At 31.3% G+C, this 24,770-nt stretch overlaps 5 protein-coding genes, 1 non-coding gene and 1 pseudogene across 6 annotated transcripts in view; 3 read left to right on the top strand and 4 right to left on the bottom strand.

The window, feature by feature from the left end:
- LOC17875998 overlaps positions 1-1,227 on the top strand; it is a 2,579-nt gene extending 1,352 nt beyond the window's left edge. Inside the window, exon 2 of the mRNA XM_006282353.2 lies at positions 579-1,227. Within this exon, the coding sequence (XP_006282415.2) occupies positions 579-1,133 (555 nt within the window). The 3' untranslated portion in view covers positions 1,134-1,227. The remainder of the gene's footprint in view (positions 1-578) is intronic.
- An 825-nt stretch (positions 1,228-2,052) lies between these two features.
- On the bottom strand, positions 2,053-3,043 carry LOC17874597 (transcription factor bHLH139). The gene is made up of 4 exons (XM_006282270.1): positions 2,813-3,043; positions 2,519-2,740; positions 2,299-2,430; positions 2,053-2,148 (listed from the first exon to the last, which is right to left on the bottom strand). Exons 1-4 carry the CDS (start codon positions 3,041-3,043, stop codon positions 2,053-2,055), a joined length of 681 nt encoding a protein of 226 aa, XP_006282332.1.
- A 5,108-nt stretch (positions 3,044-8,151) lies between these two features.
- On the top strand, positions 8,152-9,250 carry LOC17875666 (zinc finger protein AZF3). The gene has a single exon (XM_006281398.2). The coding sequence runs from the start codon at positions 8,535-8,537 to the stop codon at positions 9,144-9,146; it is 612 nt and encodes a 203-aa protein (XP_006281460.1). The 5' UTR covers positions 8,152-8,534; the 3' UTR covers positions 9,147-9,250.
- Positions 9,251-9,326: 76 nt separating this feature from the next.
- On the bottom strand, positions 9,327-12,900 carry LOC17876108 (QWRF motif-containing protein 9). The gene is made up of 6 exons (XM_023788297.1): positions 10,903-12,900; positions 10,482-10,601; positions 10,259-10,375; positions 10,081-10,170; positions 9,640-9,747; positions 9,327-9,565 (listed from the first exon to the last, which is right to left on the bottom strand). Exons 1-6 carry the CDS (start codon positions 12,112-12,114, stop codon positions 9,521-9,523), a joined length of 1,692 nt encoding a protein of 563 aa, XP_023644065.1. The 5' UTR covers positions 12,115-12,900; the 3' UTR covers positions 9,327-9,520.
- Positions 12,470-12,633, top strand: LOC111829141. Its single transcript, XR_002832699.1, has one exon. It is a non-coding gene; the product is annotated as a U1 spliceosomal RNA (small nuclear RNA).
- Positions 12,901-14,001: 1,101 nt separating the features above from the next.
- LOC17877008 lies at positions 14,002-15,238 on the bottom strand (annotated as a pseudogene).
- Positions 15,239-19,528: 4,290 nt separating this feature from the next.
- LOC17875245 lies at positions 19,529-20,553 on the bottom strand. The gene is made up of 2 exons (XM_006281301.2): positions 20,383-20,553; positions 19,529-19,982 (listed from the first exon to the last, which is right to left on the bottom strand). The coding sequence occupies exons 1-2, from the start codon at positions 20,480-20,482 to the stop codon at positions 19,807-19,809; spliced, it is 276 nt and encodes a 91-aa protein (XP_006281363.2). The 5' UTR covers positions 20,483-20,553; the 3' UTR covers positions 19,529-19,806.
- Between the last annotated feature and the right edge of the window lie 4,217 nt (positions 20,554-24,770).

Consider the following 24,770-nt stretch of genomic DNA (forward strand, 5'->3'; position numbering starts at 1 on the left):
TTTTTTTGTAATGGATTCTTTTTTTTTTTTCAAATATTCTTAGGCGAAAATAATGTTTATTTAATTATGTTTGAGCTCAGAAATTTCAAAAGATGAATAAAAATATGTAGTGCAAACATATATAGACACATTCATTTTATGTTTAAAACAAGAATCTAATTCTTAGTTTTTGACACAAAAATACATCTTTATTAGTTGTAAACGAAAGCGCACTAAATGACATACATAAAGATAAATGTTTATTGTAAATACAAATATCTTCTGGAACAAAAAAATGATTGACATGTAAACACAAAGAAATTTTTTTTTTTTTTTTTGAAAAAAATCAAATCCCTAATGTCTTAACCGACTTGATTTTTTGATAAATATGAAAATATGTAAAAATGTAAACATAACATACTTTTATGGTTTTAAAAATTTAGAAGAAAAAAAAAATGTAACGCAAAATAGAATGATTGGCGTTTGTGTTTACATATTACAAACCCATTTTATTTACATGTAAATTAACAAAGACAATAGTTTATTACATGTAAACTATTTTAGTCATTTGTTCTTAATTTGTTTATTTAAAATTGTAGGGTGACGACAAGACTGGTATGTTGGCTGTACAAAGCTTAAGGAACAAAAAAATGGTGACAATTCTAACCGCAACAATCGCCATTCTTATCTTCCTTTCTCTAGCCGCGGTAACTAACAACGCATATAAAGCGAGTCATCTCATTACCGCGGCCGACGACATCTTCCTCGGCTCACAAAACGCTAAAGTATTCGTCCTAAAATATGCCTCTGCATCCTTGCTTCTAGCAGCTAGTTTCTTCTTTAGCTCACTCGCCGTGAGTTATTTAATGGACGCGATTTTCCTAATCAACGCGATTGCTAAGAAGTCCGAAGGAGACTGCGATTGCGGTTTCGATATTACGGGGACAACTTCGTTTAGGGAGTATACAAGATTGGTGCTTGAGAGAGGGTTTTTTATGGCTATGGTTGGGAACAGAGTTATGTGTGTTTCTGTCCCGTTGTTGCTTTGGATGTTTGGACCATTACCTGTGCTTGCGTCTTCATTAGGACTTGTTTGGGTGTTGTATCAGTTTGATTTCCCGTCTAACGCTAAAATTTCTATTTGTAAACCTTAGAGAAAGATACATTGAAAATAACAAAGAGTTTGAATCGTACATGCATTTGTATGCTGAGTTTTATTGTTATATATAATATGTTCAATTTTTAGCATCCGTGTCTATTATTAGTTGGAACTTAAGAGTCATTGTCTTTGTTATAATTTTTTTTTTTTTTTGCATTGTAACAAGTCATAATTTCATATTTATAACAAAATGATTATAAAATGTGATCTACTTGAATACATTTTGTTTTTTGCAATCCAAAAAGACCACTAAAATGATTTCCAAAAATAAGGTTATTAGGTTTATTTTTCAAAAATACCATTAAAATGATAATAAAATTCCAAAATGCCACTATACTAAAACTAAAACTTTTAACATTCAAAACTAAATCCTAAATACTAAACCCTACCCTTAGAAACTATACCTAAAATAAAAAAAAATAGTCAACCCAAACCTAAAATAAATAAATTCTACACCTTCAAAAATCACTTTTTATGTTTATTATATTTTTAGAAAAATTAATATATTTTTTTGCGATATTTTTGGGAAAATAAAAAAATGGTGGTATTTTGGAAATAAAAACTTTAAAGCTTTTTTATGTAAGTTTTGTAATTTTCCGCTTACAATTATTGTATTCAGACAATTTAAATGGCTAATTCATCGAGTAGGATATTGAATTGAGTTCTAGACTTCTAGTAGTCCTTAAAATCATATATATAAGCGTCATTGCCTCAATTACATTTTAAAATATAATTTAGAATTAAAATGCTGTTAGTCCAAATTGACTCTAGCATATAATATTTAGAAAAAGAATGTCAAAGTTAATAGACAGAAAAATTGAAAAACTCGAACCAAAATAACCATAATCATGAACATAGAGCAAAATAAACACACCAAGTAAGCTAAGTTATATACTCATTACAATGACATTGTCTTACATAAGCCGAGACAAAAGATTGTGGTGTAGTCCCATATTCAAGCCATTGTGAGCAAGAGGTGCATACATCCATAGATCATCAGAACTCAATAGCTACATTCCAAAAAAGGCAAGAAACAAAACTGTTTGGTTAGGACTTAGGAGACATACATGTTATAAACAGAGTTTAGGAAAAAGTTTTACATGGTTTCTTGCACTACAAGAAACGACCAAGACTCAAACAAGACAAAGGTAGTTAGTTACCTTGATCTGCAGCTGTAGGAACTTCACGTAATGGACGGCGTCTTCAAGCATTGTGCTTATATCAACCTTTGTCCCATTAGGAACTAGGCTCTGTAATGTCTTTAGCCTATCGTTTATCCTTTCTCTTCGTTTCTGAAACATACATCATCACTAATATGTGCACAAAACCTTATACAACTCAAGTAAGCAATGAAAAGATTTGTTTAGTTTCTTGAATTACCCGAGCGTATAGGCTCTGAGGATCCGAAGCTATCCCTTTCTTGGATTTTGCTTTGCCTTTAAGGTTTCTTGATGTATACGCCACTAAACCTAAAGCTTTCTCATCATCTGAACAATTATAGCTACTTAGGGTCTGACCATCTCTCGAAGTACTCTTAGGCTCGGTGACAACCAAAATGCTTTCCGAGCTTAACTTTTGCTTCTTCCTTGGTTTCATAAGCTCCTGTTTTGTGTCAACAATTAGCATTTGATATAAAAGAACATCGAAAAGATTAACATTTTGACTTGAACTTACTTGTCTTGAGTCGACATAGAGGTTTGTTTGGAAATTGGAACCGTCAAGAACGGCCGGATAGTTCCTTTGTAGAATTGTACCAAATGGGAAGAAATCATCAGAAGAGTAAGCATCAGTCTCACTATGAGGAGCATTGTAAAAGATTGATTCGTTGGACGAACATTGTTCAAAGTTGAATATCCCCAAAAGAGACTCTAATTCACCATCAACCACAAAAGCTTCATTCTCCATAGTAATGCTCTCTTCTTCTTCTTTTTTTCTTTGTAATGCTTAGTTAGTTTCTATCTTTTCTTTTCTTAGGCGTGCGTCTATACATTTATATATAGCAACATACCAGCTCATATCAGAGGCTTTAAGAGGACAACTTTTTACAAGATATATAATATTATTGGGTGGAAATATTTTAAAAAATAATTTAATTTGTTTATAAAAATGATTGGAAATTTGTCAGAAATTTCCAACGTATTTCCGACCACTAAGAACTTTCGTCGGAAATTTGTAGGAAATTTTCATACAAAATTCTGACAAATTTTTCCGACAAATTTTTAACGAAATTTTTTCGTCCATAATTTCCGACGAATATTAGTTTTCGACCAAAGAATATCGACAAATTTAATTTTGTCAGAAATTTGTCGGAATATGCCATTTCCGACCAATATCGTCGTCGGAAATTGGCATGTTTTCTTGTAGTGAATAACTAATTGATAGTTGATTATAAAATCTTAGTCATTGTATCTTGAACAAGCCTTAATGTTCATAACCTATATAAATCAAAATACGATTAGTCAACTTGTAGGGTCAATAAAAGCCAAGTTTAGACAGAGTCAATGAAGAATGCCACTCCATTGCATGACGAGAGTACATTCTATATTATATAATAGAAAGATACATGTTTCTCAATGAATTTTAAAACATTTTTTTTTATATACAAAAATCACAAAGAGAATAAAGAAAAATATATGGGACACCCCACGATATATACAAAAAAACGTCTTGTGACAATGAACTTGTTTTGTTAGTTTTCTAACTTTTGGGAGAATGAATCAAAATGTAATTTATTGTGTCCGCAAAACATGGATGATCTTAGGTACGTTGGGGTTCGGAGTGATCTTAGGTACATGGATGATCTTAGGCACGTTTTGAGCTAGTTGTTTTTTAGTTTAAACAACTAAGTTAGTACTCGTGACTAGAACAAGTTTTAGTGGTTTTATTATATGCTAATGTTGTCTTTTTGTAAGCATGATTCAAATTCCTACAATATTGTTAAAAGATGATAAACAAAGGGATAGTACTAAAAGACCAAAGGACGGCACGGAATAATTTGAGATTCCGACAAGATGAGATTAACACTCGTTTGCTTGTCTTAAAGAAGATCACCATTGCATACACAAACAAATGATAAATTTAATATGACAAAAAGTCAGTTTCCATTATAAAAACAAAGAGGGAATGTATTCTTGTGTCTATAAGTTTCGAGTCAAGGTACAATGCATTAAATCTTACGGATTAGCTGTTCATTGGTTGTTAATTAGACTTATATTGTATAAACTTCGGTTACTAAATTATAAAGTTATTTTCGTTATAAACATTACAAAAAAAAAAGATATACTAGTTGTTGTTAAGCTATTGATGATTCAGTTCCACAACATGTCGGCAAAAATAACCATTCGTAATATCTCTTTCCGACAGTTTTCCCATTGCAACATCACCTAAAAAGTGCCCCTTCGGCTTGTGAAAGGAAAAACCAAAAGTTAGTTAAGAGATACATGGACACATTCTGTGTTAAAGGACATGTATGAATCATATGTTTTCCAAGATTTTTAGTTATAAGTCTCGTTGTTCAATCCCCCAAACTTTGCCAACATTCCGGTTTCGATAGCATTTTGTAAACTCGCTAGAGACTTTGATGTTAATTAATTATAGAATATTTGTACTTGTGGATCATGTTAATCTATCACTCAAAGATTCAAAAATGAGGATATTACAGTCCATAATAGAATTATCAAAGTAGCAGCTAACTAAATAGCTTGTTTTGTTACAAAATGTAATCGATTAATCTATCCTATTTTGTAATTTTCTAGATTTTACAATTAACAGATGGAATTTAGGCATTTCAAAGATTTACAAACTTTGGAGGTATATCTCTGATAATTAAGGTCTTTTTTCTTTATCTTAAAATTTTATTGACCATACGGTTTTTGTTGTGTCAAATTCTTTTAAGAAGAAAGGAACATCGGTTATAGTATATCATTTTGAGTCAGAATAAAATGTATGTACACACTTCGAACATTTAAGTATATGTACATGACTTACTTTAAGTACAAGGTCTAATTTTTATTTGGGTTTGAAAACTAAAATTAAATCTAGATATGATTAGTGAAACCGTGAGGAAATATGTCCATCTTGGTAATTCATGAATTAAATAGGTATGAATTCATCAACTTTCGAGTAAAGGGAGATTTCAACATTTTTATTTTGTGTGTTTTAAGGTAAGGGGAGATTCAATAACTTATTTTTTAAAATTAATTTCATGAATCTCATTTCCAGGTTAATTTTTTGAAAATTGTGGATATATGGAAATAGGAATTAATAAATGTACTTTGGAACACTGTTTGAGTGCAAAAGCCTAAAAGAGAAGAAGGTCTAAAAGCAAATAAAAAGAGTCGAATGTCCAATTACAATTAATTTTACCATCATAATATATAAAATATTTGTTCTTGATTTGAGTGTGTTTTGAGTTTGTATACATATATATTATAGATATAGATACAGAAATTTTTAAGTTTGTTATTTCTTATAGATATTATACTCTTCTAATGTTGCTTTTGCAAATAGCTAATCATAGACAACAACCCTTTTAACCTATAAACCAAACTCAACTTTATTTAGTAAAAACCAAAAAGGAATTGCCAACAAATTATCTTATAATCCACACTTTTAGTATCATAAAACCCTTTAGAGAATAAAATTAAAGGAAATACTAGACAAGAATACTGGAAAAGCTTTCGTCTAACTTTTTTTTTGCCACCTGAAATACTTTTATCCAAAACAAATTGTAGCTTTCTCTAAATACGAATAAAAAAAGAGGAAAACCAAATAATAAAATAACATTATATATTAGATCTCAAAGAAAATATATAGGATTATGAACGATCTCTATAACACAAATGTGTGCATGATGTGCACATGATGTGTAAATCAAAGTATGTAATATTGTGTTTCTTTGGTGACGAGAGTAACAACAACAATTTTCAAGGATGATCTTATGTATAATTCAATAAAACAAATAGCATTTTTACCATGCTTACCAAAATGTTCCATGCATAGTCATCATAATCATTCAAACAATATTAATAAGACGAAGTGATGTGACATCATCGAATTATAGTTGATCACCAAGATCAGTATGTCCCGTTAGAATTTGTTTAAGAAGGTATGATGATTCTTTTGGCTTTCTTGTTTATTTTGAGACCATCTTAGTTGTGGTAATTTAGCTCTCGCCTGTTAAACTCTTTTTTATGTTCTTAACCCTAGCTTCATATCATTGCAAAGTGTATGTATTCATTAATCTTGACTCGAAAATTTGTAAAATTCCAATATGTTATGGGTTATTCACATTTAAGGGAATTTATCATGATGTACGTGCAACTGATTTTTCGTTTTACATCTCCGAACGTGAAATTTTTTTTTTTAGCAAAGCTTCCTCTTAACCAAGTCTCTTTCTTAAATAATTATGTTGATTGTTGGATATTTTTTTTCATTAGCATAAAACGATTTATAGAGATCATGGTACAATTAGATTCTAACATAAAACATAAATCAGTGTTTGGCTTTTGATTCTGCAAAATCCATTATATTAGCCATTCCTAATTCTTAAAAATATAGATTTCCTGCAAATTAGGAAATCCAGATTTTATAAAATTTTGCTAATTACTTCTAAAAATCCAAAAACCACATTTTGTGGTTTTTATTTTTTTTAAACGTGAATTGACATTTTTCTAATTTTTTTTTTAATTACAAAATCTGTAAATCATAAACCAAAATCTATAATCCAAAAATTAAAAACCATAATCCAAAAATCACCAAAAATCTTAGAAACATTCATGGCCAAAAAAGTTGTACAACTTAGATTCTAACTTAGACATAAAAAGAAACACCCGATGATCCTAATGTTAAATATAAAACTCTCAAAGCCCATACTTTAAAAGAAAACCATCACACCAAAATAAAACCAAAACACTAAAACTCTTGTTCCATATCATAACACAAGTCGATGAATACAGTTTCATCTAGTATTTGGATTTAGCCGATTCTATTTGTTCTTAGGATGTAGTATTTATTATATAGTATGTATTTCTACAAAACAAAATATAAATTATAGACATTTTTAAGTATTAAAAATGACAAATCAATAAAATTAGTAAAATTTATCCTTGAAAATGATAGTTTCGTAAGAGCAACTCCACTCATGATCCAACTCATGGATGCTTAACATTAATTGCTTAATTAAACTTTAATAAAACTAAATAAAAAAATCAATTAGCAATGGTAAAGAAAAAAGCTTTCCACTCATGATCCAACTCATGGGTACTTAAGCATTATTATAATATATTTTTCAAATTTAAATAAATTAATAAATAATGCAAATTAACAATTAAAAATTAAATTTACATAGATTACATTAAAAAGAAAAATAAATATTTTACAAAATCCGGAAATTAGAAACATATTATACAAAATTGAAAAATATAAATTATATTTATTACATTTGAATTTATTTTTTACATAATTCATAATTGGAAACATATGATACTAAATTGGAAAAATTAAAATTACATATATTACATTTGAAATAAAAAAACATATTTTTTCTCTTTTATATTTTCAGAATGAAAAATGGAGAGAAAAGTGAGAGGAGATATTTTTTTCAGAAAGTCGGGAAAGAGAGAGAAGTGAGAGGAAAAAGTGAAAAATGGAGAGAAAATTTATTTTGTTTTTTTTTCCTATTTTCAGCTTGAACCAATTAATAGGTGCCACGTTGCGTTGCTTCCGGGTTGCTTCCGTCGCCTGAAAAAGCATCGTTTCCTCTCTTCCTGGGCCCCTTTTCTTCTTTTAACATTTATATCTGGCCCATTTTTAACTTAAACAACCTTTAAAAATCGACCAGTGGAGTTGCTCTAAGAATCTTTATAATTATAATACAGTTTTTTTTTTATTTTGTAAACCTATAATTATAATACAGTTTATGTTTAGATTTTAGAGACAAGGTTTTTATAAGTTTTTTTTTTTTTTTTTTTTTAATCGACAAAGTCTTTATAAGTTTTTAAAAAACAATCATTTATATGTGTAGTTGGGATTCAAAATGTCAACTCTCAACTAATCAGAAGAAGTATACATAGCCAAGACTTTGTCTACCTCTCTATCTCAACCCAACACACAAACGTGCCTATTCCACTCTCACCAAAATTTACAAAAATTTAAAATATTTGTTTGCATTCACATACAACTTTGGTTTACAACTTTACGATACATACAACAACAACAACTTGCTCCGCACATATCTCGTTTCAACTAAAATTTTTAATTTAATGGACCAATTTGGCCACCCACTCTCACTCTTCTTCTCACGCAACTTCTCAAGATTCTTTCTTCTTCACACTTCATCTTTATTCTATATATCTCTCTCTCTCTCAATCTCTTTGCTCTCTTTACTTGTAAAACAATGGCCCTTGAAGCTCTGAACTCACCAAGAATTGTCGAAGATACATCAAGAATATTCCATGGCGTTGAGCAATGGACGACCAAAGGCAAGAAACGATCCAAACGTTTTTCAAGATCTGGTCATCATCTTCAAGACCATGGTCTCACTGAAGAAGAGTATCTAGCTTTCTGTCTCATGCTTCTTGCTCGAGACCGCGGCGATCTTGATTCTGTGACGGCTGCCAAGAAACAGGGTTATTATAAGTGTGGCGTGTGTGACAAGAAGTTTTCTTCTTACCAAGCTCTTGGTGGTCATAAGGCGAGTCACCGGAATTTAAACGGCGGTGGAGATAATGAAAAGGCGGTTGCGGTTTCCCCCGCCGTGAAATCTCACGTTTGTTCTATCTGTTTGAAATCTTTTGCTACTGGTCAAGCTCTTGGTGGACATAAGCGGTGCCATTACGAAGGGAATGGAAACGGCGGCGTTTCAAATTCTGAAGGTGTTGGATCTACTAGCCATGTTAGTAGTAATAGCCACCGTGGATTTGATCTTAATATTACGCCGGTAAGGGAATTTTCGCCGGACGATGAAGTGATGAGTCCGATGGCGACGAAGAAGCCTCGTCTTAAGTGAAGTTTACTATAAACTGTAAATTTCAAAAGATTCAATTTTGCAAAACATTTTTTTTTAGCTTGTACCTTTTTATAACCCTATGAATTTTGATTGAAATTTTTTTATATGTTTTTGATATGATAAAATATTATCTACAAATTCAGAGAAAATCCCATTAATTTTAATTTTTCTACAATCAAATTAACCAAATTAAATTTGATTAAAACACGACTTGAATATTTACAATCTGACTTGTTGTTGTTGTTAAACTATAAATTGAATTGGCCTCTCTATATAAAATTAGATGATCTTCTTACATTCTCATAACTCAAAAATTGACCATTATGAGTAGCTTTCTTACTTACTTTACTCGTTTTGTTAACTTGGGCACTTTACTATCGTAGCTGTGTAATCTGTGTCCTCAAACTGCATTCTGTAACCTGCGTATTGTAACATAGATAAATCACCAAATCTCTCTTACTCATAGAGCGTATTGAGAATTGAGATATTGTACCTGCAGAGCTGAGATTGTGTTTAGAAGGTCTCGACACGCGTCGAGCATCCCTTCCTCCTTGACATTTACACTGCCAAGTTCTGCTGCCAAGATGCTTATTTTTCCAACCTGAGAAAATGAGATTCAGTTTTTCATATACAAATATGAATAACTATTGACGCAATTCCTCTTCTCACAATCACTTAGAGTTGACAAAATTATGGTACAAAGTATTCTTAGACCAGATACGAAGACACTAATCATAATCAGGTGATAATGTGTTAGCCGATATAGTGAACTATTCACTTAGACTACAATTAACAGAAGATAAGCGCAGTTAGCAAGATAGGATGCAGTACATTGCTTACTGTCTATCCGGTTTAGGTGTTAAAGGTTGCAGATACGAACTATTGAGTATGGCAGGAAAAAAACTAAACACGAGGAGGGAAAAGATTGGGTCACCTTTGGCAGCAACAAGCATATGGAAGATGCCATTGCCTGCATAACATCAACTGCTGAGCAAATGGCATCCTTAACACTTTGTACGTTTACCTGCATATGGTATCATCATCAGCAAACATCACTTATGTTTTCCAAATACAGTAGTAAGGAAAATATGTTTTGAGTAGAGAAACCAAACCATGGCGCCGCAGTCAACAGGTAGACAAAGTGTGCTGCCTTTCAACGCTTCAACAGCTCCTACTAAGGAACCCATATGATCCCGGTCCATAACCAACCACTCTTCTAGATATCCCATCTATACATACGCATGAAAAATATTTTACTTTCTTGCTATGTAACTAAAGCTGTAAGAAGCAGAACATATAGAGGAACCTAAAAGGCTAAGAAGCAGATTAACTTACCTGCCTATTGAGGATAGATATAAGTTTCAAATTCTGCTTCAGGTTCTGCAATGCAATTCTTTTTGCTCTAACAGAATCATACATCTTAGAGATACTTATCCATGCATTGTACAGTCTTCTCTGCAATGGAAACAGGGGTCTCAGAGTTTGTAGCCTCTCATTGACAACCAATAGAAAACTAACAACTTCAGTTATAATCACTTGGACAATAGACAAGCCTGAACTAACTTAAATAAATTTGTATCTTGGAGACAAGACAGAGGTACTGAGTTTGTTAAAATCTAAATGATTCTCAAAAACCATTCTCACTAATAGTGACCATATGCTAAAATGTGCAAAGTCAATTGAAAACACTTAATTGTGCTAATCTATATTCTATAATCAAGATTCTAACGCATTCAGGAAGAAAAGGATCGCTAACCTCCGCTTTAATCTTTTGTGCAGAGATAACATCATTTGCTCGTGCATTCGAAAATCGCCATTGCAGCACCCTATTGTGTAATACCTTCAACAAGTGAGCATCAATAGCCCCATTATCTCTGATCTTTTCTTTAACATCCACAGCAAAATTCAGACCCAAAGGCATGTTTTTACTCAGCGAGCTTCTCACTCTTAGTGGGCTCATCCTGCCTGAAGGACTCATCCCTCTTGTAGGAACAACGCCTCTCGAAGGGCTTATTCCTCTAGCAATGCTGGTTCCTCTCGGACTCGACAAAGCTGCAGTCATACCAAATTTTCCAGGTGAAGCAGGTCGAATCTGCTCACTTTTTGGAAACAATTGGCTTCCTTTTGGGGACAATACATGACTATCCACAGATATCTTCCTCACTCCATTAGATTTCGCAACCAGTAAGCCAGGCTCTAACCGTGGCTGCTGCAACCGATTACTAGTCAATTGCGAAACTCTACTGCCACGAGCTGGTAACATTTTCACTCTTCCATTAGAGCTTCCAGAAGAAACACTCTCAGTCTCTAAATCAACACTCAATGAATCTCTCGTCATTGGTCTATTATTCACCATGGAGTTCTGCAGAGCTCTAGCTACACCATTACCAGATCCGTTCAGTTTCTTCCTAGTATCTGTAAAGTCCAAACTTCTACTCAAACAACTAGGTTGTAAAGACCTAGGCCATTGCTCAGATACCTTCAACTTCGATCCACCACCACTCCTAGATGCTGTTGCCGTCGAAATCGTCTTCTTCTTCTTCTTCTTCTCTACTGGAGTAATCGGCGATGAATTCCCTGTAAACGAATCCGCCTGAAACGAAGCAAACAAGCTTCTCCCAGAAGTCAACAACATTCTCTGCGCTGAAGAAACCTCTCCACCACTACCACCACTACCTCGTCGATCTAATGGCTCACGACGCGGTGTTGATTTCGACCGATTTAAAGCAACCGACGGATTCACCGGTCGAGTAACAACCGGCGATTGACATCTCTTAACCGAGGACGGTGACGATTGGTTAAACACCGACGACGACGAAAAAGAGGAAGCACCACCAAGGTACCGCGACGGCACATCTCGTGATTTCGGTCGGCGATGTGGCGATTCCGATGAAAACAACGGCGGTTTGTTCTGTTTACCATTAGCATTGAAACTAGACGGCGAAATCGCAGCAGTCATCTCCGACATTGAGAAATCAACATCGCCTCAGTTATGAATGTGATTTGTATAGTAATGAAATATCGATTTCTCCAACGGGTTTGAGAGATCTCCGGCGAAACTAGGGTGAGTTTATGCACTGTATAGTATAAATCTCCGGCGAGAGAATAGTGTTGTGGTGATGGTGAAGGTGGGAGAGAGATTGGAGTTAATTACGTGAAGTGTTGGTGAGAGAGCATAACTGTCTTCGTGACTCATTTTAATACTTACTTCAATTAAAAATAAGCAAAACTCGTAAAACTATAAAAAGTCCCACATCGGATAGACCCGAAGTAATGACTGAGGAAGCGTGGGTATAAATAGAGTAGTGGTGGGTAAGATCAAATCACTTACCTGGACGGGGTCAACTTGTGATCAAGAAGACGAGTGGCCTAAGCTAGTGACCTCCATTGCACATAACGGAGGGGTGCTTAGCTTAAGGTCTTCCCATGAGGAAGAGCCTGCGTCATTATTTGTGGCAGAGGGGGTTTGCGTTCGCGCAGCCCCTACCATTTCTATTAGTTTAAATTTGTATATTTTTAAAAATCAATTGAGGAAGTATGTGTTTGTTGCATTGTTCGGAAGGAAGTTGCAATGTCAAGTTTGTGATGAGTGACTGATGATGTATGTGTTGTTGCATTTGGTATCCCACATCGGAAGGAAATTGAAGTTGCATATGTTTTGTTTGGCTATAAATAAAGAGTCTTTTACGTGTAATATTTTAACTGGTATTTCTTTAGGTTCAACGATAATTTTTTTGTTTCTACGTTTTTAAATGTAAATAGGCATGTTTTGTTGATTGATACTCTCTTTATTTCATTTTCATTTTACGTAATGATTAAAGTTCTTATAAACAGAATAAGAAAACATTTTATTTTTATTTTTTCCATAAAAATTCTATTAAATACAATAAATTTCACCAATGCGAAAATAAAATTTATAATATGATTGGTCAAAATTTTTTCAAATATATTAAGTATTTACATAGAAAGTTGAAAACATCACTTACATAGAACAACTTTTTAAGACTAAAACAACACTTAAAATGAAACGGATGAAGTATATGTTTTACATAATCGCATTAGAAAAGGTCATTGCGCCATTATTTAAAGAACGATAGTGAATATTTATATAATAGATCAACAAAAATGTAGCTTTTTATACTGAAAATTGGTCTATATTTAAATTATGTATAATATTTCAAATTAGTAATTATAACTATTTAAATTTGTATATCCACGAGAAAACATGCATGTTATTTTGTTACCTTTGAATTTTCACAATGAAGAAAACTTCTTTTTAAGTATTTTATCCTCACACCAGAGATGTTCTAATATCCTGATTTTAGTTTATTTTGGTCTTATTTGTAATTTGGATGAATAACATTTATTAAATTTTAAGAAACCACTTTATTAAAAAAAATTACCTATGTAAGAATTTTATAGAGCAAACTGAAAGTACGATTGTCTACATGTTATTTTGATTCTTTGAATTTTCATATTGAAGAAAGCTCCTTTAAGTATTTTATCCTCACGCCGGTGATGTTTTAGAATCCAGATTTTAGTTCATTTTGGTCTTATTTGTAGTTTGGATGAATAACATTTATTAAATTTTAAGAAACCTCTTTATTAAAAAAAATTACCTATGCAAGAATTTTATAGAGCAAACCGAAAGTACGATTGTCTACGGAAAGTTTTAGTAATATCAAATAAGTTGAAGTACTATAAATAGAAGACAAATTTGCATTTTATTTTATTGGAATAAAATAAGTTGAAAAAGGGATACTAAGAACATAAAACAATAATAAGCTTTTCTTTTACGGTCGAAAGATGTTTAAACATCAATAGTTACTTATTCCATAGCTACCAATTCCATCTACTAATTTGTCCTTCTAAGACTCGCCATGAATTTACGATATTTTTTCTTGTTTCTTGCGCGAAGTCTCCGATCTTTTTCTTTGCTCGTCTCACTCTTGTAGTGAAATAACATATGTGCAGAAAATTTTTGAGAAGTATCAAACACGCAATTGCACTTAGGACATGTATAAGGACCTTTTTTTTTACATGGTATACTATGTGTACGACCATCATATTCATCATCGTCACTTTCCTCATCTTCTTCTGAAATAAGAAATAATTGGTTAGTTTGAGAATTTATTTCAAAAATTCAATACCTTGAGAAAGATGGTTACCGCTTGATGACGAGGAAAATATATCCAAATGATCAAGAGCAGCAAAATGATCAGGAGCACCAAAATGATGTGGAGCCGTAAACTGATGCGGAGTCGTAAAATGATGCGGATCAGCAGAATGAGGCGTAGCGGTAGAATAATGAGGATCCCTAAAATGATGAGGAGCAGTAGGATCTTGGTCCGGATAAACGACTCTAATAGGTGATGGATTCAAAATATGATTATCATTTGCTGAGAAGGAAAACATATTAGAACGATGTGGAGCAGCAATATGATGAGGAGAAACAAAAAGATGAGGAGTAGCAGAATTATTTGGAGCAATAGAATGACGCGGGGTAGCAAAATGATGCGGAGAAGTTAAATGAGGTGGAATAGCAAAATGTTGAGGGACAACAGGATGATCAAGGGATGCATAATAATGTGGAGCAGCAGAATATTGAGGAGGACCAGTATGACGAGGAGCAACAGAATAATGAGCAGAAAATTGACGAGGAGCAGCAGGATCTTGGTCCGGATAAACGAGACTAATAGGTGGCGGATTCAAAACTATATGTTGATTACCAAGAAAATTCGGAGGAAGAAGTACAGGAATCCAAGTATTGGGGTAGTATTGGGGTTAGCATCCATGGCACGATTGACACGATCGATTTCATGCTGAACACTGTCAAATATATTGTTAGGAAAATATCTGGCACGAGAAACAGAACCAATGCTAAATGGAAAAGAAGATGATGAGATTTGTGAATTTTGATACGATGAAAAATATGGAGTAGAAGCAAAGAAATTTTCATAGTTCATGTGATCATCTGTTGTGAACATTGATCGAAACATTCTTGAGTTTTGATTCATTTGAAGAGGAAACAATTCACCATGGTTAATGAAGTGATCACCATCAATGTTGAACATATTTGGATTGGAAGACATGTTAAATCTTTGAGTGTTTATTATACCATTTGGCTGAACCTCTTTTTATATTAGTTGAAGTAATAAAAAAGGTAACAAATTAAATTTAATTAATTCAAAGTCAATATATTTTTATTTAGTTAATTTCAAATTTGGCACGTTATTTATGACCGGCTATGACAATGAATAACTTATTTGGGGATGTAATTTACTTTTCTTGACTAAATAGTTATTTTTTGATATTATTGTTTGAATTTTACATTCTTTCCAAAAATTTAATAAGTTGCATTTTACCATAAAATTTTAAAAGTTTCATTTTCAATGTTGAATACTTTCATTTTAATCTTGTTAGTTCTTTGACACATGTTTTTTTTTAGCATTTCTAAGTTTATTTCAAATGATATGAAAGATTTGATAGTTTACAAAAAAAACATTCATGTTCCACCATAAATATATAATAGAAAGAATTTTTTAATTCTTACAAATTATAAAGCGAAAAGATGACATATACCTTTATAAAAATAATTTAAATTATATTTATTATTTATAGAACGATAGTGAATATTTATATAATATATCAACAAAAATGTAATTTTTTATACTGAAAATTAGTCTATATTTAAATTATATATAATAACTCGAAATTAGTAATTATAATTATTTAAATTTGTATATCCACGCAACAACATGCATGGTATTTTGTTTCATTGAATTTTCACAACGAAGAAAGCTCCTTTTTAAGTATTTTATACTCACGCCGGAGATGTTTTAGAATCCAGATTTTAGTTCATTTTGGTCTTATTTGTAGTTTGGTTGAATAACATTTATTAAATTTTAAGAAACAACTTATTAAAAAAATGACCTATGTAAGAATTTTATAGAGCAAACTGAAAGTACGATTGTCTACGGAAAGTTTTAGTAATATCAAATAAGTTGAAGTACTATAAATAGATGACAAATTTGCATTTTTGGAATAAAATAAGTTGAAAAAGAGATACTAAGAACATAAAACCATAATAAGCTTTTCTTTTACGGTCGAAAGGTGTTGAAACATCAATAGTTACTTATTCCATAGCTACCAATTCCATCTACTAATTTGTCCTTCTAACACTCGCCATGAATTTACGATATTTTTTCTTGTCTATTGCGCGAAGTCTTTGATCTTTTTCTTTGCTTGTCTCACTCTTGTAGTGAAATAACATATGTGCAGCAAATTTTTGAGAAGTATCAAATACGCAGTTGCACTTAGGACATGTATAATGACCTTTTTTTACATGGTATACTATGTGTACGACCATCATATTGATCATCATCACTTTCCTCATCTTCTTCTGAAATAAAAAATAATTGGTTAGTTTGAGAATTTATTTTAAAAATTCAATACTTTGAGAAAGATGGTTACCGCTTGATGACGAGGAAAACATATCTAAATGATTAAGAGAAGCAAAATGATCAGGAGCACCAAAATGATGTGGATGATGTGGAGCCGTAAAATGATGTTAAACCGTTAAATGATGCGGATCAGTAGAATGAGGCGTAGCGGTAGAATGATGAGGATCCCCAAAATGATGAGGAGCAGTAGGATTCCCAAAGATGGTTACTATTTCACAATGAATGAAACTCCTTTTTAAGTGGTTTATCCTCACACCGAAGATGTTTTAGAATTCAGATTTTAGTTCATTTTGGTCTAATTTATAATTTGGATGAATAAAATTTATTAAATTTTAAGAAATCACTATATTAAAAAAATTACCAATGTTAGAATTTTATTGAGCAAACTGAGTGTACGATTGTCTACGAAAATTTTTAGTAAATATCAAATAAGTTGAAATACTATAAATAGAAGACCATTTTACATTTTATTGGTATAAAATAAGTTGAAAAAGAGATACTATAAACATAAAACCATAATAAGCTTTTCTTTTACGATCGAAAGGTGTTGAAACATCATTAGTTACTTATACCGTAGCTACCATTTTGAACTACTAATTTTGTTTCTTGCGCGAAGTCTCCGACAACATACATGTTATTATGTTTCCTCTAAATTCTCACACTAAAGAGACAGCTTTTAAAATATTTTATCCTTACACCGGATATGTTTTAGAATTCAGATTTAAGTTCATTTTGGTCTTATTTGTAGTAGGGAGATTACAGTGCACATACGCCACAGATAGGAGTGCAGTTGATAGAGGTGAAATCGATGACTCATATTGTACAGACGCCACAAGTATACTCTTCTATTGAGAGAGGTGGGGCAAGTGCTGCCATGCCGATATGAGGTTTAAGTTGTGAATACTGTTGTTTTAATTTGAATATTTTTGTGTTAAGTGATTTTGGTTAGGGTTCTTAGCACACAATGTTTGTGTAAGGACCTTCGGGTTTGAGTCTCACATATTGTTTGATTCTCGAGCTTCGCATTACTTGTTTTATAATTGAATAATATAATGCTCGTGAACTTTCACATATCATTTAAAATACTAATTTGAATATACAATTAATGATGTATTCAAACAATGGAAATCAAAATATCAAATATCCTACGTTGCCATAAACATCTTTTCTATTGCGATTTGAACCTTCGAACATGAAATTGCTCTACCGTCATCAACCATCACCAAAGTTGGATGAAGATATCAAATCAAATAATTTTTCTTATGGATACATTTCAAAAAAAAAAAAATTGTTGCTCTCCCTCTCCTTCTTCTAGTTCTTACACTTTTCCTAATTATCCGACCAAAAAATCCTAATACAACATTATGTATGTCTTGCATCCTGTCTTGCGACGGGTTTGGTTACACTCATCACAGTGGCTAGTATATTAATTTGGTTACACTCAAGTTGACTCAACCAGTTTGGTTCATCGTTCTTCCTCCATATATAATTAATTATATATTTGGATGTAATTAACAATCACCAAATTCTGAAATATATCATTGCTATGGCTCCGAATGGGAACGATACCGTGCTACAAAACCGCACCGTAACAGTGTCAAAATATCTACAGATAAATATATATCTATGTATTTTCGCTACTATTTGACCCGCATTGTGGTGAAAAACACAGTTACCATTCAGATTCTATATGTTAGAGATATGCAGTGGAGTTACAAATATATTGGCTCTTAGACCAAGAAATTAAGAAACTTTGGGTCCGATTGATAACGTAGTCAAAGTTGTACAAACAATTTGTAAGCTGTGACGGTAAGTTTTTACAAAATAATGTAAAACTGTAAAAAAGAGCGGTACATAAAAGCTATAAAAAAAAATAGAAAGTAAAATTTTAATAAAGTTTTTGAATAACAATTTTGTGATTGGTAAAAATAAAAATTAGTTTTCTCTTATTTCACCAATCACACACCCAAAAACAAGATTAAGACAAGTAAAAATAGATTAAAAAAAAAGATTCCCACGAAAAGAATATCAGTATGTAAGTTTGCTATTAGGAAAAAAAGAAAAGAAAAAGGCAAAGAGTTACATAACATTTAATAAAACCAAAGAGTCGTTAGGTGAAATGTCCCAACCAAAAAAGAGAAAAAAAACAATCACATCATCACACAAAACTTGTTGATTACTCTTTTTTGAAGACCGGCCTTTAAATAAGCACAGAAGTAGCCGACACATTCACATATACAAAAGTATACAACAAAACACACACACTTGTTTGGACATCAGTATCTAACCAATTGACTCTGACATTTCATCTTTCTCCATGGATTCATTGGTTGAGATCTATTTTATTTTAATAATGACCACTAAATTGGAAGTCTATAATTCATTGGTTGATTTCGATTATTCTTTTTCCTTCATAAAGCATTTGATTTTATAACTAATTGAATTTATCATTTGATTCTCAAGAAAGTGGTTTCTTCAATTAGAAAATCCATTTGTACATATGTATGTAACTTTGAGAGTTTTAAGATATATATTTTGTAGTTTATCTACATATTTCGGAGTAATTCAAAGTTACAAAAATTAATCTTTTATTCTAAAACATATAATGTAAGTATTTTTTCGCTTTTTTCGGTTTGTGATATTAAGCCTTTTTCTTAGTTTTCATTGAATCGTCGAGGAAAATAAAAATTTCTCGAAATATTTTTCATTAATATCCAAGAATTATATATTTAGATGAATTATAACAAGTAGTGAAACTAAAAAAACTATAGAGTGAAACACTTGTTTTTGCAATATATATAACACTTGGAAATGCTAGTAAAGTAGTAAGCCATTTGAGCCATGAGCAAAGTGGATTCAACTTTCAAGATAGGCTTAAAGTTGTTTTGTTTTTCTAATGTAAATGGGCAAAAACAGAGAAACCATAATATATGAACAAAGTTGTATCAAACTAAGTGAAACATTTTTGCATTTTTATATATACAACACTCATGTGATGATAGTATTCATAAGTACACATAGAGGCATGCCATGGAATATATATATATAACAGCTAAGAACTCTGCAACCTCAGAAATTTATTAAAACTTAGTGAACCTCACCACACTTGCAAGGGACCCCTGAAGGCTCTCTCAGATACAAAGATGGTTTTGGAACATCTTTTGGGTTATACATATATATGTATATAGTAAAACTGATCAGAATCTTTGGCAAAGATATGAACCAAGAAGACTCCAACAAGGTTTCTTCCTCTGTTGTTGTGGTTGGCTCTGTACACCGCGATTAAGATCTTCGTTCTTGTGTAACAGATTCCACATTATGTGTATGTCTTCGTACTCACAAGAACTCACGTCATTTTGTAACCTTAAAAGTCCTACAAGCACACAAGATCATCATTTAGTTTTAAGAAGAAAAAAAACAAGATTTAACAACCGATTTATTCGAGTTTTATCTATCGAAAATCCGCCTTAGTAAAGATTTCTCCCCAAGCCATAAAACAAATAACCTAGAAGACCTTAAACAATATTGAATTATTGATAGGTCAAGAGTCTTTTTATAAAACACAAAATTTTGTTTTCCTATACCTAAAAAAAGTTTCCACCGACAGTTTCTTGATTTGATCAAGATTCAAGAATCACCAAAAGAAATTGATAGAATCCAAACTAACTATCAAAGAAACTGAAAGCTTATTTTTGTTTTTTTTTTTTTCAATTTTTTTTCCTTCAAAAGCGATGAAACAGAGAAAACGTTTTAGCTATGATCGGAGAGCTTACCACTGTGTCGGAAGCCGACGCGGACGGTGAAGCGATTCCAGACTCGGCGGGTCGGGAAGGCCATCGTGTTCCACCACTCTCTCCATCTGAGGCCGGCCATTTGAGCAAAGTGAAGAGAAGAGAAGGTAGAAAGGGAGAAGAAACTCAACCCCAAAAAAACTGACGTTACAAGCAATAACTTGAACTAAATAGACACACATAGAGAGGAAAATATTTGTTTATTTATTGTTGTTATTAAAATCTTTTTTATAAGTAAAGAAATATCAGCCGTATATTCTATGTTTTATTGTTTAAAAATATTATATGGATTAAATATTGAATAAAACAGTGAAAATACCGTTTGGTACACTAGTTTGGGTATTAGTCGTATTTGGGTATTAGTCGATTTAATTTACATAATCGAATTTTAATATTTTCAGTTTGGTTTAGTTTTTGTGATCTTATTATTTAATAATCGACTTATAATGAGTTATTTAGACTTTAAATTTTGATATTATTTTTAAAGATTTATTTGTTTAAACTTCAAAATCTTTTCATATTCTTTGAATTTTTTTTTATAATAATTTACTCATTACACGAAATGAGATTTTGTTTTTTTAAATGACTCAATATACAGAAGAATAAAATTTATTTAATTTTGAATAGCATTATATCTTAATTAAGTATTTTGAAATCCTATTTGGATAACATCAGATCTTAAATTTCTATTAAATATTATTCAAAGATCATTTGTAAAAATCTTTAATTGAATAAAAATAGATTGATGTTGGATTTTAAATTTTACCAAAATTTATTTCCATTTTGAATAAATTATTATATTGAAATTAAAATCATATGGAAAATTTTTGATTTATTGTCTTTTTAAACATAGAATTCTATAAAAATAAATCATTATATTATTATTCTAAATAATTTTTAGTTAATTTTTTATAGGTTGCAAAAAATTATACTACTATTCAGATTATAATAAAAATTAATTCGTATTTAAGGTGATGAATTTGGTTTAATTCGTCTTTTTGTGTTTTGTCCAAGGAGAATAAAGGAATATTTACTACTAGCAATAGCATGAGTCGTTTTGTCCTTTCGGCAAGATGACGTCATACCAAATAGATATGTGCCACGTAGGAAAAAGATTCAGTGTGGTTCTTCTTTTGTCGAGAGCCGTTGAACACGACGGAACCCAATTAAAACTGTCGGTAAGGTCTCCTCTTAATTGTCCCCACGTGTAGATTTGTTGATGGCTTTTAGATTTCAATTTGTCTTTTTAAATTTTTTTTTTTTCCTACTTTGTAAATTAATTTTCTGTGGAGAAAAAATGAGGAAAAAACAAATATCGTAAATTTTTTTTTTTGACGGCAAATATCTCGTGCCAATATTGTTTTTTTTTAATTTATTATAAAGAAGAAAGTTAGAGAAGAGTAAGGACAAAAAAAATGTGAGGACAATTATTTATTTATACTTTAGGAAGGAAGAAAAATGATGTTTTATTTTGTCCACTATTATTCATATGTGTGTATGATGTTTTTTTTTTTAATCAAAGAGGCAAAATGACCTAAAACGTGGCCTAAGTTTTGGTTTGAAATGTGAATTATGTGGTTTAGCCTTATACTAAGTTCTACCTACTCTAGTTTTGTCTTTTGGCAGGATTTTTTTTTTCTTCTAAATTTACATCTATTCACGGAAAAAATAGATAACAAATGTTCGACACTGGAGAATATTAGTGTATGTTTAAGATGTTGCTTATCATTGTAGAGGTGCTTAGTGTATGTTTAAGATGTTGCTTATCATTGTATGTAGTGAATATAATAAATATATATAAATATATATATATATATATATATATATATATTTATATTGTAAGCATCATAGCTAAAGTTGTGATTATAAGCAACACATAAATATATATATATATATATATATATATATATATATATATATATATTGTAAGCATCATAGCTAAAGTTGTGATTATAAGCAACACATAAACACCACTTTTGAAAATTTAATAAAAAGAAATTGATTAGCATCTTTCAAAGATGCTTACCATCGGAGGTGGTCTATTACAACTTAGAGCATGTGCAACGCCGTAGTTATGCATCGTCCCACCGAATAATTGTTCAAAAAATAAAACACAAATACGATTAATCAAAAGAAACGTTTCTTAAAACGGGACTTTTTCCACTCGTCCTTCCAGCCATGTAGCTAATGTTGATTGGGTTATGTTTTTTTTTTTTGTTCTATCATCAAGGGTGGTATATCTTTTATAGGGTAAGTATTAGAAACTGTTTGAGTGTTTTGTTGGCTGTGATTATGCTTTTGTTTCCTTATTGTTTGTTTAAAAGTTGAAAATTTTTGAGAAATACCCATTTTGGTGTATCTTTTTTAAAAATACATCTTTTTCTATCTATTTTCAAAAATACCATTTTTTTGAAAAATTATAAATTTTTATACGGTTGATAAGGTATATCAAGATCATCATTACTACTGGGAGACTAAATCCAGATATTTATAAGGTTTTAAAAGGGTCTAAACGACATTTATAAGGTTTTTAAAAGGTTTACAAAGTTTTATAAGGTTTTTAAATGATTTTTAAAATGTATTTATACGGTATTTATGAAATATATATATAAATTTACATACATATAAAGATAATTTGTGTCTATAAATATAAGCTTGCATATATGTTTTTGATAAATTTCTAATTTTATAGTGAATTTTTGATAAAATTAGAAAGAGGGGTATTTTTAAAAATGGCATTGGAAAATGAGTATTTTTGAAATTCCCCCTTAAAAGTTTATAAAATTAGTATTGGTTTCTGTTACGAATTCTAAAATTTCTATTAATTGAATAAAATGTTGGTTTAATCTTTGGGAAAAATGTCATTTAAATCATGAACATTCAAATTTTGGTCATTTAAATCACAAACTTTCTATGTGGCCATTCAAAACATGAACTTATCGTTAACTTATTTTTTTAAACATCATCTTTCGTTTACCAAGCTGAAATCAACATCATATCTTGAAATCCGTTAACAAAGCAGCTAGCCATGGTTAATCATATTTGTTAGTGAGAAACGACGTCGTTTAATGTTAAAACGATATCTCAAAATTGTGATTCTAACGTCATAATCCAAATATCAAATCTCTAATTTCTCACTTTTTACCCTTAAACGACATCGTCTCTTACTAATAGAGACGGATTAGTGATGTTTAATGTTTGTTAGCTGTTTTGTTAATAGATTTTTGGATATAATGTTCATTTTGGCTTATTGAACGAAAGATGATGTTTTAAAAACTAAATCCATGAAAAGCTCATGTTTCGAATGGCCACATAGAAAGTTCGTGATTTAAATGGCCAAAATTTGAATGTTCATGATTTAAATGACATTTTTCCCTTTAATCTTTGTATGCTTTATGTTTTATATTTTTAATGTCTTAATTGTATTTTTTTCCTATTTTCAACTTTTTGTAACTTTGAAACTTTTTAACGTTTTGAATGTTAATGTTATATGTTTTATATTAATCCAATCTTTAATATGTTTTAACTTATTTTTTAAAAAAATAATTTTTAAAAACTTAAAATATTATTATTTTAATCATGGGACCAAAAACATGGGACACCAATGCTCATACATAAAAAATAAAGAATTGTCCCATGATCAAAATAGAGAAAATTGTATTCTCTGCCATGAACAGTGGCATTTCTTAGAAGAAATGCCACTTTCATTCTAATCTTTTAATAAATGCCATAGGACCCACTTTAACTCATTAAAATGTCAATTTTATCCCTCACTCAAACTTTCTCTCTTCTCTTTCATTTTTTTCATCTCTTTCTTTCTCTTCTTCTTTCATTTTTTCTCTTCTTCTTTTATCTTTTCTTTCTTCAACAACAAACAAATCTCTCTACAATTCCGGCAGACTAGTTCCGGCGAACCATTTCCGGTGGACCAGTTCCGGCGGACCAGTTTCAGTTCCGGCGAACCAGTTTCAGTTCCGGCGGACCAGTTTCAGTTCCGGCGGACCAGTTCCGGCGGAATATAACCAGTCTCAGTAGACCAGATATGACAGACGAGATATGACAGACTAGTTTCGATGGACCAATTCTGGAGTATCAGATCCGGCAAACCAGTTTCAGTGGATCAGATCAGGTAAAGAAGTTACAGCATACCATAACCAGTTCTGATGGACAAGATCTGGTGGACCAAAATCGGTAGACCAAACTTGTCCATCCTACAGATCTCTTGAAACCACAATAAATTGAGCAGAAGATAAAACAAATGATGCATCTATGGAAGACATCATCAATGATCCATCTAGGTATACACTTTCGATCACACATTTGTGCGTAGATGGATTAGATTCGGTGGACTATATCTGATGTCTGTAATG

Source organism: Capsella rubella, unplaced genomic scaffold (genome assembly GCF_000375325.1).
Source record: "Capsella rubella cultivar Monte Gargano unplaced genomic scaffold, Caprub1_0 scaffold_8, whole genome shotgun sequence".
In the NCBI taxonomy this organism is placed as follows: domain Eukaryota; kingdom Viridiplantae; phylum Streptophyta; class Magnoliopsida; order Brassicales; family Brassicaceae; genus Capsella; species Capsella rubella.

Excerpts from the sequence above, each read along its gene's own strand:
- LOC17875245 (XM_006281301.2), bottom strand. The coding sequence starts at position 20,482 with ATGGCCGGCCTCAGATGGAGAGAGTGGTGGAACACGATGGCCTTCCCG. Across the intron at positions 19,983-20,382 it reads CGTCGGCTTCCGACACAGTG|GACTTTTAAGGTTACAAAAT; the intron begins GTAAGCTCTCCG and ends GTGTGCTTGTAG.
- LOC17875666 (XM_006281398.2), top strand. The coding sequence starts at position 8,535 with ATGGCCCTTGAAGCTCTGAACTCACCAAGAATTGTCGAAGATACATCA.
- LOC17876108 (XM_023788297.1), bottom strand. The coding sequence starts at position 12,114 with ATGTCGGAGATGACTGCTGCGATTTCGCCGTCTAGTTTCAATGCTAAT. Across the intron at positions 10,376-10,481 it reads TATCTATCCTCAATAGGCAG|ATGGGATATCTAGAAGAGTG; the intron begins GTAAGTTAATCT and ends GCGTATGTATAG. Across the intron at positions 9,748-10,080 it reads TATGCTTGTTGCTGCCAAAG|GTTGGAAAAATAAGCATCTT; the intron begins GTGACCCAATCT and ends TCATTTTCTCAG.
- LOC17874597 (XM_006282270.1), bottom strand. The coding sequence starts at position 3,043 with ATGGAGAATGAAGCTTTTGTGGTTGATGGTGAATTAGAGTCTCTTTTG. Across the intron at positions 2,741-2,812 it reads TCTATGTCGACTCAAGACAA|GAGCTTATGAAACCAAGGAA; the intron begins GTAAGTTCAAGT and ends GACACAAAACAG. Across the intron at positions 2,149-2,298 it reads TCCTACAGCTGCAGATCAAG|CTATTGAGTTCTGATGATCT; the intron begins GTAACTAACTAC and ends TTTGGAATGTAG.